This window comes from Seriola aureovittata, chromosome 22 (assembly GCF_021018895.1).
Source record: "Seriola aureovittata isolate HTS-2021-v1 ecotype China chromosome 22, ASM2101889v1, whole genome shotgun sequence".
NCBI classification, from domain to species: domain Eukaryota; kingdom Metazoa; phylum Chordata; class Actinopteri; order Carangiformes; family Carangidae; genus Seriola; species Seriola aureovittata.
In genome coordinates, this window is record NC_079385.1 from 21,245,575 (window position 1) to 21,259,422 (window position 13,848).

The 13,848-nt window shown below is 38.8% G+C and overlaps 2 protein-coding genes across 3 annotated transcripts; one reads left to right on the forward strand and one right to left on the reverse strand.

Annotated features, from left to right (window-relative positions):
- Nucleotides 1-65: 65 nt before the first annotated feature.
- On the forward strand, nt 66-8,117 carry gpr19 (G protein-coupled receptor 19). 2 transcript variants are annotated; one of them, XM_056367652.1, is made up of 2 exons: nt 66-185; nt 3,928-8,117. In XM_056367652.1, the coding sequence occupies exon 2, from the start codon at nt 3,954-3,956 to the stop codon at nt 5,229-5,231; it is 1,278 nt and encodes a 425-aa protein (XP_056223627.1). In that variant the 5' UTR covers nt 66-185; nt 3,928-3,953; the 3' UTR covers nt 5,232-8,117. The 2 variants fall into 2 exon arrangements, with proteins under 2 accessions (XP_056223627.1, XP_056223628.1); XM_056367653.1 differs by lacking the exon at nt 66-185 and adding an exon at nt 199-451.
- Nucleotides 8,118-8,349: 232 nt separating this feature from the next.
- Nucleotides 8,350-13,345, reverse strand: crebl2 (cAMP responsive element binding protein-like 2). Its single transcript, XM_056367660.1, has 3 exons — nt 13,109-13,345; nt 12,132-12,329; nt 8,350-10,698 (listed from the first exon to the last, which is right to left on the reverse strand). The coding sequence occupies exons 1-3, from the start codon at nt 13,121-13,123 to the stop codon at nt 10,546-10,548; spliced, it is 366 nt and encodes a 121-aa protein (XP_056223635.1). The 5' UTR covers nt 13,124-13,345; the 3' UTR covers nt 8,350-10,545.
- Nucleotides 13,346-13,848: the final 503 nt, after the last annotated feature.

Genomic DNA, 13,848 nt, shown 5'->3' on the forward strand with positions numbered 1-13,848 from the left:
GGACAGACTCACGGACCAAACAGCCATGGTGTCTGCTGCCTGCTGGACCTCCTCCTCCTCTTCCTCCCTTCCCCCTCCTCCCTCCCCCTCCCCCTCCCCCCCCCTCCTCCTCCTCCTCCTCCTCCTCCCTCTCTGAATCACGGAAAAACACCAAAATGAAGCGTCTGTTCCTGCTCTGCTCTCCGGTGAGTCCGCCGACAAAACACCGACATTTCACCCACAAACACACGCTCCTCTGCCGGGGCTCACTGACACCGTGAGGCGGCGGGTTCCAACTCGGATCCGGTCTGATCCGCTGCGGACCGGGACCCGCGGTCCGCCTTTAATCCGGTTTTATTGACCAGGTTTTTCTGGTCCTTCCTCCTGCATCAGTCTCCCACCGCGGAGGACCAGATGCAGGAGCAGACATGTCGCAGGCTGGATCCGTGATGCTGCTCCGCCGCCGGTCCTGGTCTGTGTCAGCTTGTTCATCTGTTTATTTGTTTGTTTGTTTGTTGATTGATTAATGATTGATCGATTATAGCCCCTGTTTTAAAGATGAAGAAGCTGTGATGAAGATCAGAGTGTAGGATGGAGCTGAGCCTGTGAAACATATGTTCATATTTATTTATAAAATAATCATATTTATCATATTTAAACTGCTGAGTATCAGCTGCAGGCGTATTGTGTTGTTGTGCAGCAGGAACAAACAGCCACAGTGTGTTTACTCCGTGTTGTGATGCTGAGGAAACTGGATCGTTTTATTTTAAGATGAATTTTAAGCTTTAAATGTTTCATAATTAAAAAACATAATAATTGACTTTAAACAGTTGAATTGTGTCTCAGTGTTTTTCCATGAAGAGTTCAACTCTTCACTGAGTCCAGGTTGGATTTAAAGGAGCCACAGTTCTTTTATAAAGGTGTGAACAGGTTTGTGTTTCAGTCCTTTACATCAGAGACCTTTAATGTGGTTTAATACAAACTATATTTGTTGAGATATATGATATCATTTACGTAGCGCGTGGTGTAATGTAAGTGATTCAATACTGTACTTAAGCACACATTTAACACATGACTACACAGCTGAAACAGCTGATCAATAACTCAGTTAATTGAAAGAAAATTGTCAACTATAATAATTTAGTAATTAGTTAATCAAAGCTCTTATATTCACCAGTGTCAGATTTTGTGTTTTATGTTCAGGTCACTGTGACATCTTTAAACGTCATTAAAAGAATCTGTGACAATATTTTCTGACATTTAATAAAACAAACAATTCATTAAATAATCAAGAAAATAGTTATCAATTAATATTTGCATCATATACTACTATTAACTTCTGTTTCTCTACAGTTCAGGGGGGATGTTTGTTATTATCTGACACATGTAAAGATTTAACTGCAAACTGCGTTAGAAAGTAATTAAGTACTTTAACTCAAATACAGTTCATACGTAAAATATTATTTCTGCTTTATTCACATTGATGCTGAATTATACTCTGACTCCAATGTAGTTTATTACATATAATCAGATTATACACTTAGTGTTATTGAACAAACCAATAACTGTGTATAAAGTAGTTTAAATCCACAAAAAACACCTGCATCGGTAAAAACTACAATATAATAAGGTAATAAGATATAATAATATAATAATATAAAACATACTGTTGCTTATAATAAGTAGTTTTACTGTCATATTTATACTTTTAATTAAATAAACAATATGAGTTCTTCTTCAACCCTTCGATTATTATTAATGTAGTTAATGTGGAATTATGGAGGATAAAATATTAGAAATGAGTTAATTAAACATGTCTCTGACACAAACTGGACACTATGATCTTCATAAAGGTAGAGTCTCTGTCAGCACAGGTGTATTGGATTGTATTAGCACATACAGGTGTACCTAATAAAGTGGCCACTGTGTGGATTAACCCCATCAGTCCCAGTGTTTAAATCAGGCCTAAATGTGAAGCGATGTGTATCTGACGTCAACAAAACATTAAAGACTGTTTATAAAAATGACTTTAAATTACAGTAAGAACAGATCTGGGTTTTATCAGTTTCCTTCTTGGTGATTTTCACTGCTCTGTAAAATGTGACAATTTGATTGCCTTGAAAAAACTAAGCAAATACTGTACAACTATTAGATTTAGAGCTTAGATATGTTGACTTTATATTTTTATTTACTTCATTTTTTAAAGTTAACTTGCTCTTTTCAAGTAAGAGGTTACTGTCATTAGTGATCATGTGCAGTTTCCTATGTGACTTTAAATTCTACATTTACTGTATAATAAGTTGTTTAAACCTGTTTAAATATACCTGTAAATAAAACTGTTATTGAATACTTTTGGGTGTAGTCCTGATCCTGGTCTTTTCTGAACCTGGTTTTAGTTCATTATCAAGAAGTCAGACTTTACCTGATGATACTGAACCAGATTTTCAGAGGGATAAACATTGTTAAATATAAGTTTTCAATTCGAGAAGCTTTATTGGCATGAACAAAAACATGTTGTTGCCAGAGCAGTTTACAGAATATTAAAATACATTAATTGTTATATATGTTTCATACTGATCAGTCCATTGTTGTATTTTCTTATAATACTGTATATAACAACATAATAATGCATCTGTTTTCTCTCGCTGTTCTCCTGTTAGATCATAAGCAGCTGTTCCACAGTGATATCAGGATTTTCACATGATTTACAAAGATAAAATCACGAGGCTTGTGTTTTTAAACAGTTTCTGAGTGAGTGAGGATTTAAGCCAAATCATAAAAACAACCATCAGTATCAGTTGCTGTTTGTTAACATGTGTTTTTATTGTTTTATTTTGACTTATCTGACAATAAAGCAGAGTTTAATTCACATAATCAGTTTTTAATTACCAATATGTTCAGTAAATGTCGGACTAGTCTCCTCCTACCCAGTGTAGGTCTGTGTTGTGGCCTGGTTTCACTGGTTTCAGTGGTTTACCATCCAACCATCAGTCAGGATGGAGGAGGTTGCTAAGAGGGAAATCCAGCAGAGTAAACACAGAGGCAGCGATAAACACTGAGCTTCTCCCTCATGAGCTTTTCCACAGCGTTAATGGGCGACCTCAGAGGAGGGCGGGGTCTCTGTGGACACTGAACTGGATCCCTGTGACGGACTAATGAAATCAACCTGCAGCACAGGCTGGGAATTATCTGCTGCTGATGTGTTCAATATGTTATATGTGTTTATATTTGTATAAAAAGAAAGTGAGGAGTTTGTAGATTTACATTTTAAAACTCTGATGTTTCCAGGAAACGTGTATGAACGTGTATGAAAGTGTAAAATCTCTGGAAACCTTCAGTTTCCAGAGAGTTCACGTTTCCCCAGATGTGATTTCTGAAGTGGAACTATGTCTTCATTAGACATTTCTAAAGTTTTTAAAGTCCTAATGAGCCAGCTGAGGCATGTCGCTGTTTCACTCAGTGATGTTGACTTTCTTAGTTAGAGACCGCACTCTAATTCTTTTAAATATGTTGTTATTTGTCATTGGAGTCAACAAGAAGCATCTTTACCAGGGTCTTTAAGGCATTAGAGAACATTACTTTAATACCAACCAACCAATGTAACAATACACCAACCAACCAACCAATCAACCAACCAACCAACCAACCAACCAACCAACCAACCAAGTGCCCAGCTAACTAACTTTCCTTCCTATGTAACTACAAACCAACCAACCTTAATTGTTGGAATTCTTTCTTCAGCATCTGGGTGCAGCTTCCTGAAATCTTGTTGTACAATGAGGTTGCCAGGTTTGGTATGACTGTTCACCAACTGTACTTGACTAGTCCTACTGTAGGGGGAAACACTTCTTTGTTCTGGGCATCTGGATAAACATGTTAACACTTGGTTCAGGCCCGACAGAGTCCAGTGTCTGAACTAATGATGAACCTGTCTCTCTGTCTCCACAGCTCCTCTCCGGTGCAGCTGTATAGCTATGGTTTATGCCCAGTCATCAAAAACAGTTGGAGTCAACCCCTCCCTTTACTCTCCGTCCTTCACATATCAGATGTCATTTAACTACTCTGAGAGGGAAAACTCGACTGTCCTGGCAACTTTACCCACAACTCCCCTGAGCAGCCTCGAGGGCCCGTCCCCTGGCCAGCCCAACAGGACCTCCACCTCGTATGAGCTGACTTCAGGCGAGGTTGCCGTCCTGGGCTTGGTGTTTGGGGTTCTCTGGCTGGTCTCCATCTTGGGAAATGCCCTCGTCTGCCTGGTCATCCACCGGAGCCGACGGACTCAGTCCACCACCAACTACTTTGTGGTGTCTATGGCCTGTGCCGACCTGCTCATGAGCCTGGGCTGCGCCCCGTTTGTCCTCCTGCAGGTCGCCTCAGGACGATGGCCGCTGAGCGCTGCTGCCTGTAAAGCTGTACGCTACCTGCAGCACCTGTGTCCTGGTGTGCAGGTTTACGTCCTGCTTTCCATCTCTGTAGACCGCTTCTACACCATCGTCTACCCGCTCAGCTTCAAGGTGTCCAGGGAGAAAGCGAAGAAGATGATCTTGGCCTCATGGCTGTTTGATGCAGCCTTCGTTTCACCCTGCTTCTTCTTCTATGGATCCACGTCTACAGTCGGCAGTCATTGTGACTTTTTCCTCCCGGACAGCTGGGGCAGTATAGCCTATGCCGCCGTTCACCTGCTATTAGGTTTTCTTGTCCCGGTGGCATTGGTTGTGTCGTTCTACCAGCGGGTGGTCCGTCACATCTGGAGGATCAGCGCAGATGGCCACACGGTGCGTCGGACAATGAACATCGTCCCACGGACTAAAGTCAAGACCATCAAGATGTTCCTCATGCTAAACTCAGTTTTCTTCCTCACCTGGACACCCTTCTACGTCGCCCAGCTGTGGCACCCGAGGGAGTCCGATGAACCCAGCAGGCAGGGGCTGCTCTTCTTCACGGCCATCGCCTGGATCTCCTTCAGCTCCACGGCGTCCAAACCGACCCTGTACTCGGTCTACAATGCAAACTTCAGGAGGGGCATGAGGGAGACCTTCTGCATGTCGTCCATGAAATGCTACCGCAGCAACGCGTACACCATTACAGCGAGCTCTCGGGTGGCCAAAAAGAACTACGTCGGGGTGGTTGACATCCCAGTGCAAGCAAAGACGGTCGCTAAGGACTCGGTTTACGATACGTTTGACCGAGAGGCGAAGGAGAAGAAGGTTGCCTGGCTCACAAACTCCAATCCACCAAACACTTTTGTGTAGATTGGGTGATTTTGAAACTGTGATCATACAAAAATGATCCAGTGTGAAACTTTATACAGCAACAGCACGTCAGTATTGGCAGGTGAGCTAGCTGAAGGCTAATGTGCTAGCTCTGTATACAACTAAAAGCTCACAGAAACAGAATGTATTTAGTTTGTATAAAGGGCTTTTTTCTGATGTAACACACCTGGCAGCCATATTGGAGGTTCTCAACAGCTGTGAACAGCCAGCCAATTTTATACTTCAGATTTGAACCATTCTTTATTTCTGTGCTGTGTTTTGATGGATCGTGTTGCCATTGATGCATCAGATTTTGTGTTTTGATAATATTAGCTTGTTAGCTAGCTAACCATAGTCTGTGGCCCTCTATCAGTGACCTGTTGTGTCGGATTTGCTGCAGTAATGCATGTGGTAGAAGCTAACATTAGTAGCCGTTTGTTAACAATGACGTCATCTGCTTTGCTACATTAAGAAAAATGGTAAGTTGGCTAGCTAACAAAGCGCTAAAAGGGCAGTTTGTTCAGGTTATAATTGTGTGGACTTATCTCAAAGTAAAACAACAGGTTACAGAGCTGCAAAGTGGGAGGAGGACCAGGAGTTCACTTCATAAACTCTCCTTGGTTGAATCACTCATACATGAACATTTAAATTTGAAAGTATCTGGTTCTTTAATAAAAAGTCAGAACTACGAGGCTGTTGACATGAATGTGAAAGAGAAACTGTGTCATCTAAAACGTCTAATGTTGGTAAGAATCATCCTGTTAAAAAGCCAGTATGGTACAGTTTGGTTGGGAAAGAGCTCAGTAAATAAAAAGGCAAATTACTTGGACATGAACTCTGGTGTCCTGTATAACGTCTGGGCTAAAAGCAAAGTTAAAATAAATAGAATTAACATAAAGCTATAGCATGGTTCAGTTCTCCAGGAGAGTCCTGTGTTTCTACTTTGACCAGAGGAGATCATTTAAAGAAATGGGAATTTTAAGTGAGGGAAAATACTTATGGAACCAGTGGCTTCTCCCACTTTGTAAATTTAGGTGAATCAAGTTGAAGTCCTGCCCTGCTTCAGGACCAGCTCCTCAACTGGTCCTGAAGCAAAATTTATTCTCAAATTCTTGGTCACAAAGACTTATTTTCTATTTTTTTAATTTGTCCATCAGCTTGGTTCCAAAGAGACTTAGTGGAACATTTTCTATCTAATCAACAATTAAGAATTTTGTTTTTCTAGGAAACTGATGGAAACTGATGGAAACTGATGGAAACTGATGGAAACTGATGGAAACTGATGGAAACTGACGTCTGGTTATGAACTCTTTGTCACTTCCTTAATACATCATTTACTAGATTTTTCTTGAAACATTGTAGTTTACATCCAAACACCAGCTGATTTTCACGAAATTACAAGGAAAGTTTCCAGGAAATTAACCTAAAAATACTGGACCAATAAAATTAAACTTACTACTCAGAGTAGTGACAGAAAACTCACCTGTAATCAATCAAGAGCTGTTCCAGAAGTGTGGCAGGACTTTTTACAGATGACACCTCACTGTGAGAGTAAACTCTGATGTTTCACTTCACCACAACAGACCTGGTTTCTGTTTTCTTCATACTCACCAGATCAGCAGCTGAATCTGGACACAGGGAGATGTTAATGTGGAGATCAGGTTGAAGGATTTCTCGGGTGGTGCAGTCGGTAGACGACTCTTGTTTTACATCCGGAGGTGAGACGAGACAATGGGAAAAGACCAAGGGGGAAGTCGTGAAATATTTGTCACACAAGGTTATATTCACTTGTATGTGATTTACTCTCCCCGAGAAATAAAACCTGTAAAGACTCTGGTGCTGTATATCGCTAACATCTGCACTGAGCTCCATTAACTTTCTGTCATAGTCGACATGCGCAATAACGTTATCATGCTAATGTCACTTTTCACCTGAAAGTGCTGCTAATGCCAGATGTGAATGGACCTCAGTGTAAAGCTCAAGGCTGAAATGTCCTAAAACAGCCACCGTACATAAACTGTTTGACTTAGGTAACAACATTTTCCAATTTACATCTTCATCCCACTAACGATGAAGAGCTAACAATAGAAACATTATCAGTTTTCCATCCTTCTATTGGTTTTCTATTCTAGTGAACATACAGCCCAGTGTGGCTACACTATTAATTCATTCATTCATCTGCAACTACTTTCATAATTAATTAAATATTTTGGGCATTTTCTGACAAAAACATGTTGAAAATCTTGTGTTTTGGTGACATTACCTTGGTCTTCACAGCCAAAGGATTAATCGATTAATCAAGTAAGTAATCAATAGATTAATCGATAATAAAAAATAATAAGTTGCAGCTTTAATCTTGATCCAGGTAAAGTCTGTATTCTTTTTCAGACTTAAAGTTTAAGTGTCCAGAAGCTGCTGCAGCACCAGAGAGTGTTCAGGTGGATGCAGAGTCACCTGTCCTGAAACGATCCTCACCTGTCTCAGTTCTGATGCTTTTACCTGCTTGTAAAAATAAAAACAAACACACACACTGACATTTTGTGATGAAACACGTGTGAAACTTTCTGTAACCTGTCAAATATACTGTGATTTAAAGGTCCATGCTTTATACTTCAATTCTGTTTACTTTTACACACACACACACACACAGAGACACACACACACACACACACAGACACACACACACAGAGACACACACAGAGACACACACACACACAGAGAGACAGACGCAGACGCACACACACACACACACACACACACACACATACACACACACACAGAGACACACACACACACACACACACACGGTTGTAATGTTTTGAAGTTTGTCTAGACAATGTGTTCCTGTATTTACAAATAAATTATTCTTTTATCATTTTAAATATATTTAGTAAAAGCAGCAAAAACTCAACTGGCCTCAATGTTTTCATCCACGTTTGTGATGTTTTCCTTTTTTTAGCAACATTTCAATTCACTGTTGGAAATGCTTTATTACTTTTCTTTTACTACATCCCTAGTCCTCCATACTTTTGGGCAGTTAATGACCACAGTAACTTTGCTGTGTTTTATTCAGTGATCAGTTTGTTAAATGAAGGAGCAGCAGAGTTTCTCCCGTCAGTCACAGTCAAACACACTTTTATTTTGTTGAAGAAACAAAGTTCAGATTCACAGATCATCGCTGCGAAGCTTCGGCCTACAATCGTCTAACAAAGTGCTTCTGCCAAATTTAAGAAAGTGCACAAACTTTAATGAGGATTTTCATCAGCTCACTAATAAAAAAAAATAAAAAAAAGAAGCTTAAATTTGGTCCGAAATGAATCGAAGGGAAACGCCTGCAGGGATCTGAATACACACGACAAACAGTAACAAACAGTCATTTCTATAAAACAATAAAAAGCTGTGGGCGGGAACCTGCTCGTTGTTTATCTATAATTTAACATCATTTTACCAACAAATCCAGTCTGGACCAAACATTCATCAACAAGTCACTCCACAGCGGCTTCCTCTGAGCCCATAGAAAATACTAATACAAAAATATATCCCTCACTCTTCATCATCACTGTACATTCTCCTCTCATCATCATCATCATCATCATCATGCTACAACTTCATTAGTCAGATTTAAAAATGAAATGTCCTCCATCATGTTTATCCTCTTCAGACTTTTAGAGCAAAGTGAAGCTGTTCACATGTGAAACAACAAACCAGCTCAAGATCCGTTCAGTTCTTCACCTTCATCACAGCGTCTCAGTCCGTCAGTCATGTGACTCATAAACCATCATAAGTATAAACAACAACAACAACAACAACAACAACGATGTCATCTTAGATTTCTAACTGTTGAGTTTGAACCAGGAACCAGATGTGAAACCTGTTTTGTAGTTTGTTATGAACTTTTCTTAAAGGAAGTTCTGAGGTTAATGAAGATTGAAGTTATGATCAGTAATAACTATGCCGTTATCACTCTACTGCTTTATGTATGCACTGTATTCTGGGATGGGGTGAGGAAAAAAAAGTTATAAAAAGGTCAAAAAGTTTGAGTCAAAATGTTTGAATAACAAGAAATGTATAATCTTTCAATAACATTAACTGACACAATAAAGTGTTAAAAAAAGAAATGATAAAGTGCTAATAAAACTAATAAAACTGCTCTGTTGACCAGGTCACTGCTGAGAGAGATTTTAATCTCAGTGAGACATTTACCTGGTTGAATAAAGGATTTAATAATGAAAGAACTTTCCAGAACACTCTAATAAACACTTCACATGACAAATTAAAAGTTAAAAACTAAATCAAATCAAACAAGCTGAGGGATGAAGAGATGGAAGAGGTGCGAGTTTCCTGTGTTATAAATAACTGATTTATAGAGAAGAATAATTTACTGTTTTTGTGGGGAAATTTTTCAGTATAAAGGGTTCTATCTATAATCTTTCTTTAATCAAAGAGTTTAATTGTTTTGTATTGAAAAAGGGAAATTGAACCTTTTTACTTGTTCTCGTTGTGGTGCCCAAACGTTTCCTGTTTTCCAGAAAAATTTAGAATCAACTTTTAATCAAGTATCACAACAATCCACACGCCAAAACTTTGTGTCTAAAACTTTGTTTTTTTGGTAAAAGTTTAACTTTCATTTTTCATGTAACAGTCAGTAAAATGTTGAGCACCACGTAGATAATGTTTTAGTGAAATTCAGCTCCACTTGTTTGTAAAATGTGCATCTAAAATATCTTTTAATGCTTATAGATGAAACTAGGGACGCCAAGAGAGGCAAGCGGAGTGACCTCTCTGGGCTTCCATATTCCCTTCACAGTGGATCTGTGGTTGAACCTGACACTTTGTGGTTTTAACTAAAAGTTCATCTTGTTTTAAGAACAAGAATGGAATGTAGTAATTTCTGTTTTCAGATCTAGTTCCTGGTTTAAACCTGATGAACATAAAGACAGAGGGAGGAATTCTGGGTTTGTAAAAACACGACAGGAACATCGTTTTATATTCTTATTATATAAGTCACGTGACAGAAACGACCTCCAACACCCCGATGAAGGACTCAGTGTTTTCTGAACGCAGCCTGGTGAACTGGACTGGTTTGTGTCTCACTGCTATGAACACATGAAAGTGAAAGTTTTAGGAAAACTGTGAAACTGTGAAACGACTGTCAGATACAGATTAGCCACTGGAATAACTAGGCAATAAGAAGGTTATGAGTTACATGCAGGTTCCTGTTCAGGAACTGTAATCTGTGAGTTTGTAGGTGATTTTCACGTCATCAGTCTCTGACCTCCGTCACAGGCGGAGGTTTCCCTCTTCCTCCGTCACACTAACCCTGACCGTTGCTGCTGATGTTGTTCTTGTTCTTGGACGTCTTGGTGCTGCTGCCGCCCTGAGGCAGCTTCTGCTCGTCTCCGGTCAGCAGAGCTTTAATCTCTGAGGGGATCTTCCCCTGATCCATGGCCGAGCACCACTGTTTATACTGTCAGGAAGAAAGCAACAAAGATAAGAGATGTGGAACAAACATTTAAACTCTGCAGTCAGAGTCTGAACTATCACAGGCTTGTTAAACATGAACACTAGACCAGCTGTTCCCAAACTGAAGCTGAAGCTGAGTCTGAGCAGGTTTTCAGTCTGAGGTGGAAATGTTTACTTATAACAGTCAGAAGACATTAAAACTCGGTTCCATCTTATTCCAGGTTGTAGCTACAGGTTGATCAGCTGATCAGTTCCTAGTTAGATCAGTGTGTCATCTTACTTTTGAAAGTTATTTCACATTTACACAAGAAGCTGGATTCATGTAAGTAATTCATAAAACTTTCATTGTCACATCAGATCAGCAGATTATTTCTTTATCAGCTGATCACAGTTCAACTTTCTATGCATCAAAGCAATAATCAATAAGTTTTGATGACATGAACTTCATGAGATTCGATGAGCAGGTTGAAAGGATTTGGATTCAAAAAGTGGATTCGACTCTGGATTCAGATTCATGCAGAACATGTTCCAGATAATATAGTTGCAATAAAATGCAGCTCAGCTTCTTCAGTGCATCACTGGAGCTGTGACAGTTTCCCGCCTCCAGAACTGAGCGTGAGTGAAACAGTTTGGGAACCACTGAGCTTCTGTCACAAAGTGAGATCAGCGGATTAAATCTGACTTCAGAGTTCAGATCTGAATATGTAAAACTCACTGATTGGACACAAAAACCTTTACAATAAAATCACCAGTGAGAATTTAATAAAAAACTAATAACAACGGACATGAGCTGATTTCAGGAGAAACCTCCACCACGTGTCTGTGATGTGTTTCTTACCTTGTTCACAGACTGGAGCTTTGCTGCAGCATTTACACATCACATATCAATGATGGAAATCACTCAGTCATCCTGCTGACCTCAAACTCTGACAGTGGCCATTTTACAGTCACATGATAATGAAAATCAGACAATATTCACTTTTGCAAAGCTGAAAACAATGACTTAATGATTAATTATCTGATATGAATAATCTCAAATGTTGTTGATTAAATTTGACTAAGTTTCAGCTCTAGTCTGTTCTAAGGGAAACTACATTTTTGCCATTGTTTATTTTATTTATTAAATCTTACAGTCTGAAGTCATATGTTGATCCAACTTATTTTGTGCTACATTTTTAATATCTATAAAATATTACCAGTTGTAAGTGCTGTTTTTGTTTTTAGTATTTTTTGTCTTTGTGTGACTCTGTGTTTAAAATATTACAATTTTTGCTGTTTTGTTATTTTTTCTTTTTCAGTTTCTACAAAAACATTTAAGGAGGAAATTAACTGTTAATTTGATAGAGTAAAATATTAAAAATTGATTTGACTGTTTCTGTCTCACAGTCTGAGAGAAACTATTTAATAATCAGCTTCATGATTAAAATTTTTCTTCACCATCTCCAGCTCCTCACGCAGGGCGCAGATAGCTCTCTCCTTACTGGAAACCAGTTCCTCCAGATACTGGTATCTCAGTTTCTTCCTGGCTCTGCACTCTCTGGCGCTCTGACGGCTCCGCTCCAGTTTGGCCTTCAGGTCTATTTTTGCAGGTTTACGGCCGCGTTTCCCCGGCTTCTTCACTTTACCAGCCACCATCTGACAACAGAGCAGGTACATGTTCAACTGAATCAATGAAACAAGTACAAAATGCAAACAACAACACAGAAACATGCAAAGAAAAGCCAAGATGCAGGTCTTTTGTCATTTTATCTGCTTTTAGATTTACAGAGAAACAAATATCAATGGATTATTTGACCTCCACTGTAAATACAATGAAATAACCCAATTAACCAGTAAGCTTGTTTATATAAAGATTATCCTTAAAAATAGCAGATGAGTTATGTACATCTGGGAACTGAGAACAACTGAGACACAAAACGACCACAGAGAGAAAAAGGAGACACAATATGAGCACAAAGACATAAAACGACCACAAAGGACACGTCAGAAAACTGGTGGGTGGATTCACGAACTAAAATACTAAATAATTCATTTGTTAAATGAAGTTTGCAGTACAGTAAGAATCGATGAGCTTCTTATCAACAGACGCTTATAACTAATGTTACTGTCCACAGCAAGCAAGAAAACATACTCCAGACCTTTCAAGACTTTGAAAACCTTCTCATGGCTTTTTGAAGACTTGAATTCAAAGCTTTATAAGACTTTTAACGACCTGCGGAGACGCTGCTAACATTAGCCACAGTTAGCTTCATCTAACGTCCATATTCTACCACAGCCAGCTTCACAAACTAGTTAGTGACCGTCGGGACGGTTTTTAACCAGTTAATAACGTTATAACCAGTATAAACACGAAGCTGACTGCGAGTTAAAGCTGGTTACAGGTAAACTGGTTTTAGTCACCGTAAGCTTCTCACCTTGTTATCATCCATGTTGGTCAGCGCTAACGTGCTGGCAGCTAGCTGACGTTAGCTCCAGTCAGCTAACAGCTCAGTTCACAAAAACACTCAACGACATAAACAAACGAACTTAAAGTGAATCCGCGGTGAAAACAGTCGCTCAGACTTTATTAAAGCAGGTAATTAACCCGACGCTGTTTCGCTTTGTTTACATCGTGTTTCCTCGTTTCCTCATGACGTAACGCGCTTACGTCAGCTATATTTTTTTTCCTTCAACAAATCTTTATTGAATACAAGGAAATTGACAATGAACAAAGTGAACCACAGGGAAACAGGGAAGTGTGAGGATGGTAAAATAAACAAATACAATAAACGATAAATTAATACAAAATAAACCTGACTCGACTTTGAATCATAATTCTTTCTGATTTTAGTTAAAAGTACAACGTTAAAGTCAGTTTGTATCTTAGTATTTAAAAATAATAGAATAGTAAGTTTTACTATTATACTACAAAAATTTAAGATCTCATTATTTTGCCAAAGTTAATAAAACTGTTGACTTTGTATCTCATACTTATGCGTTATTACTTCATAATTTTGACCTAAAAGTGCCATTTTCACTTAGTATCTCATAAATGTGACTATGTAAATTTAATGTATGTTTTAATATCTCATAATTTTGTCTAGGTTTGTGAAATAGTTGACTTAGTATCTCATAATTATGACTTATTTTTTTACTTAAAAAATAAAATTTTGAC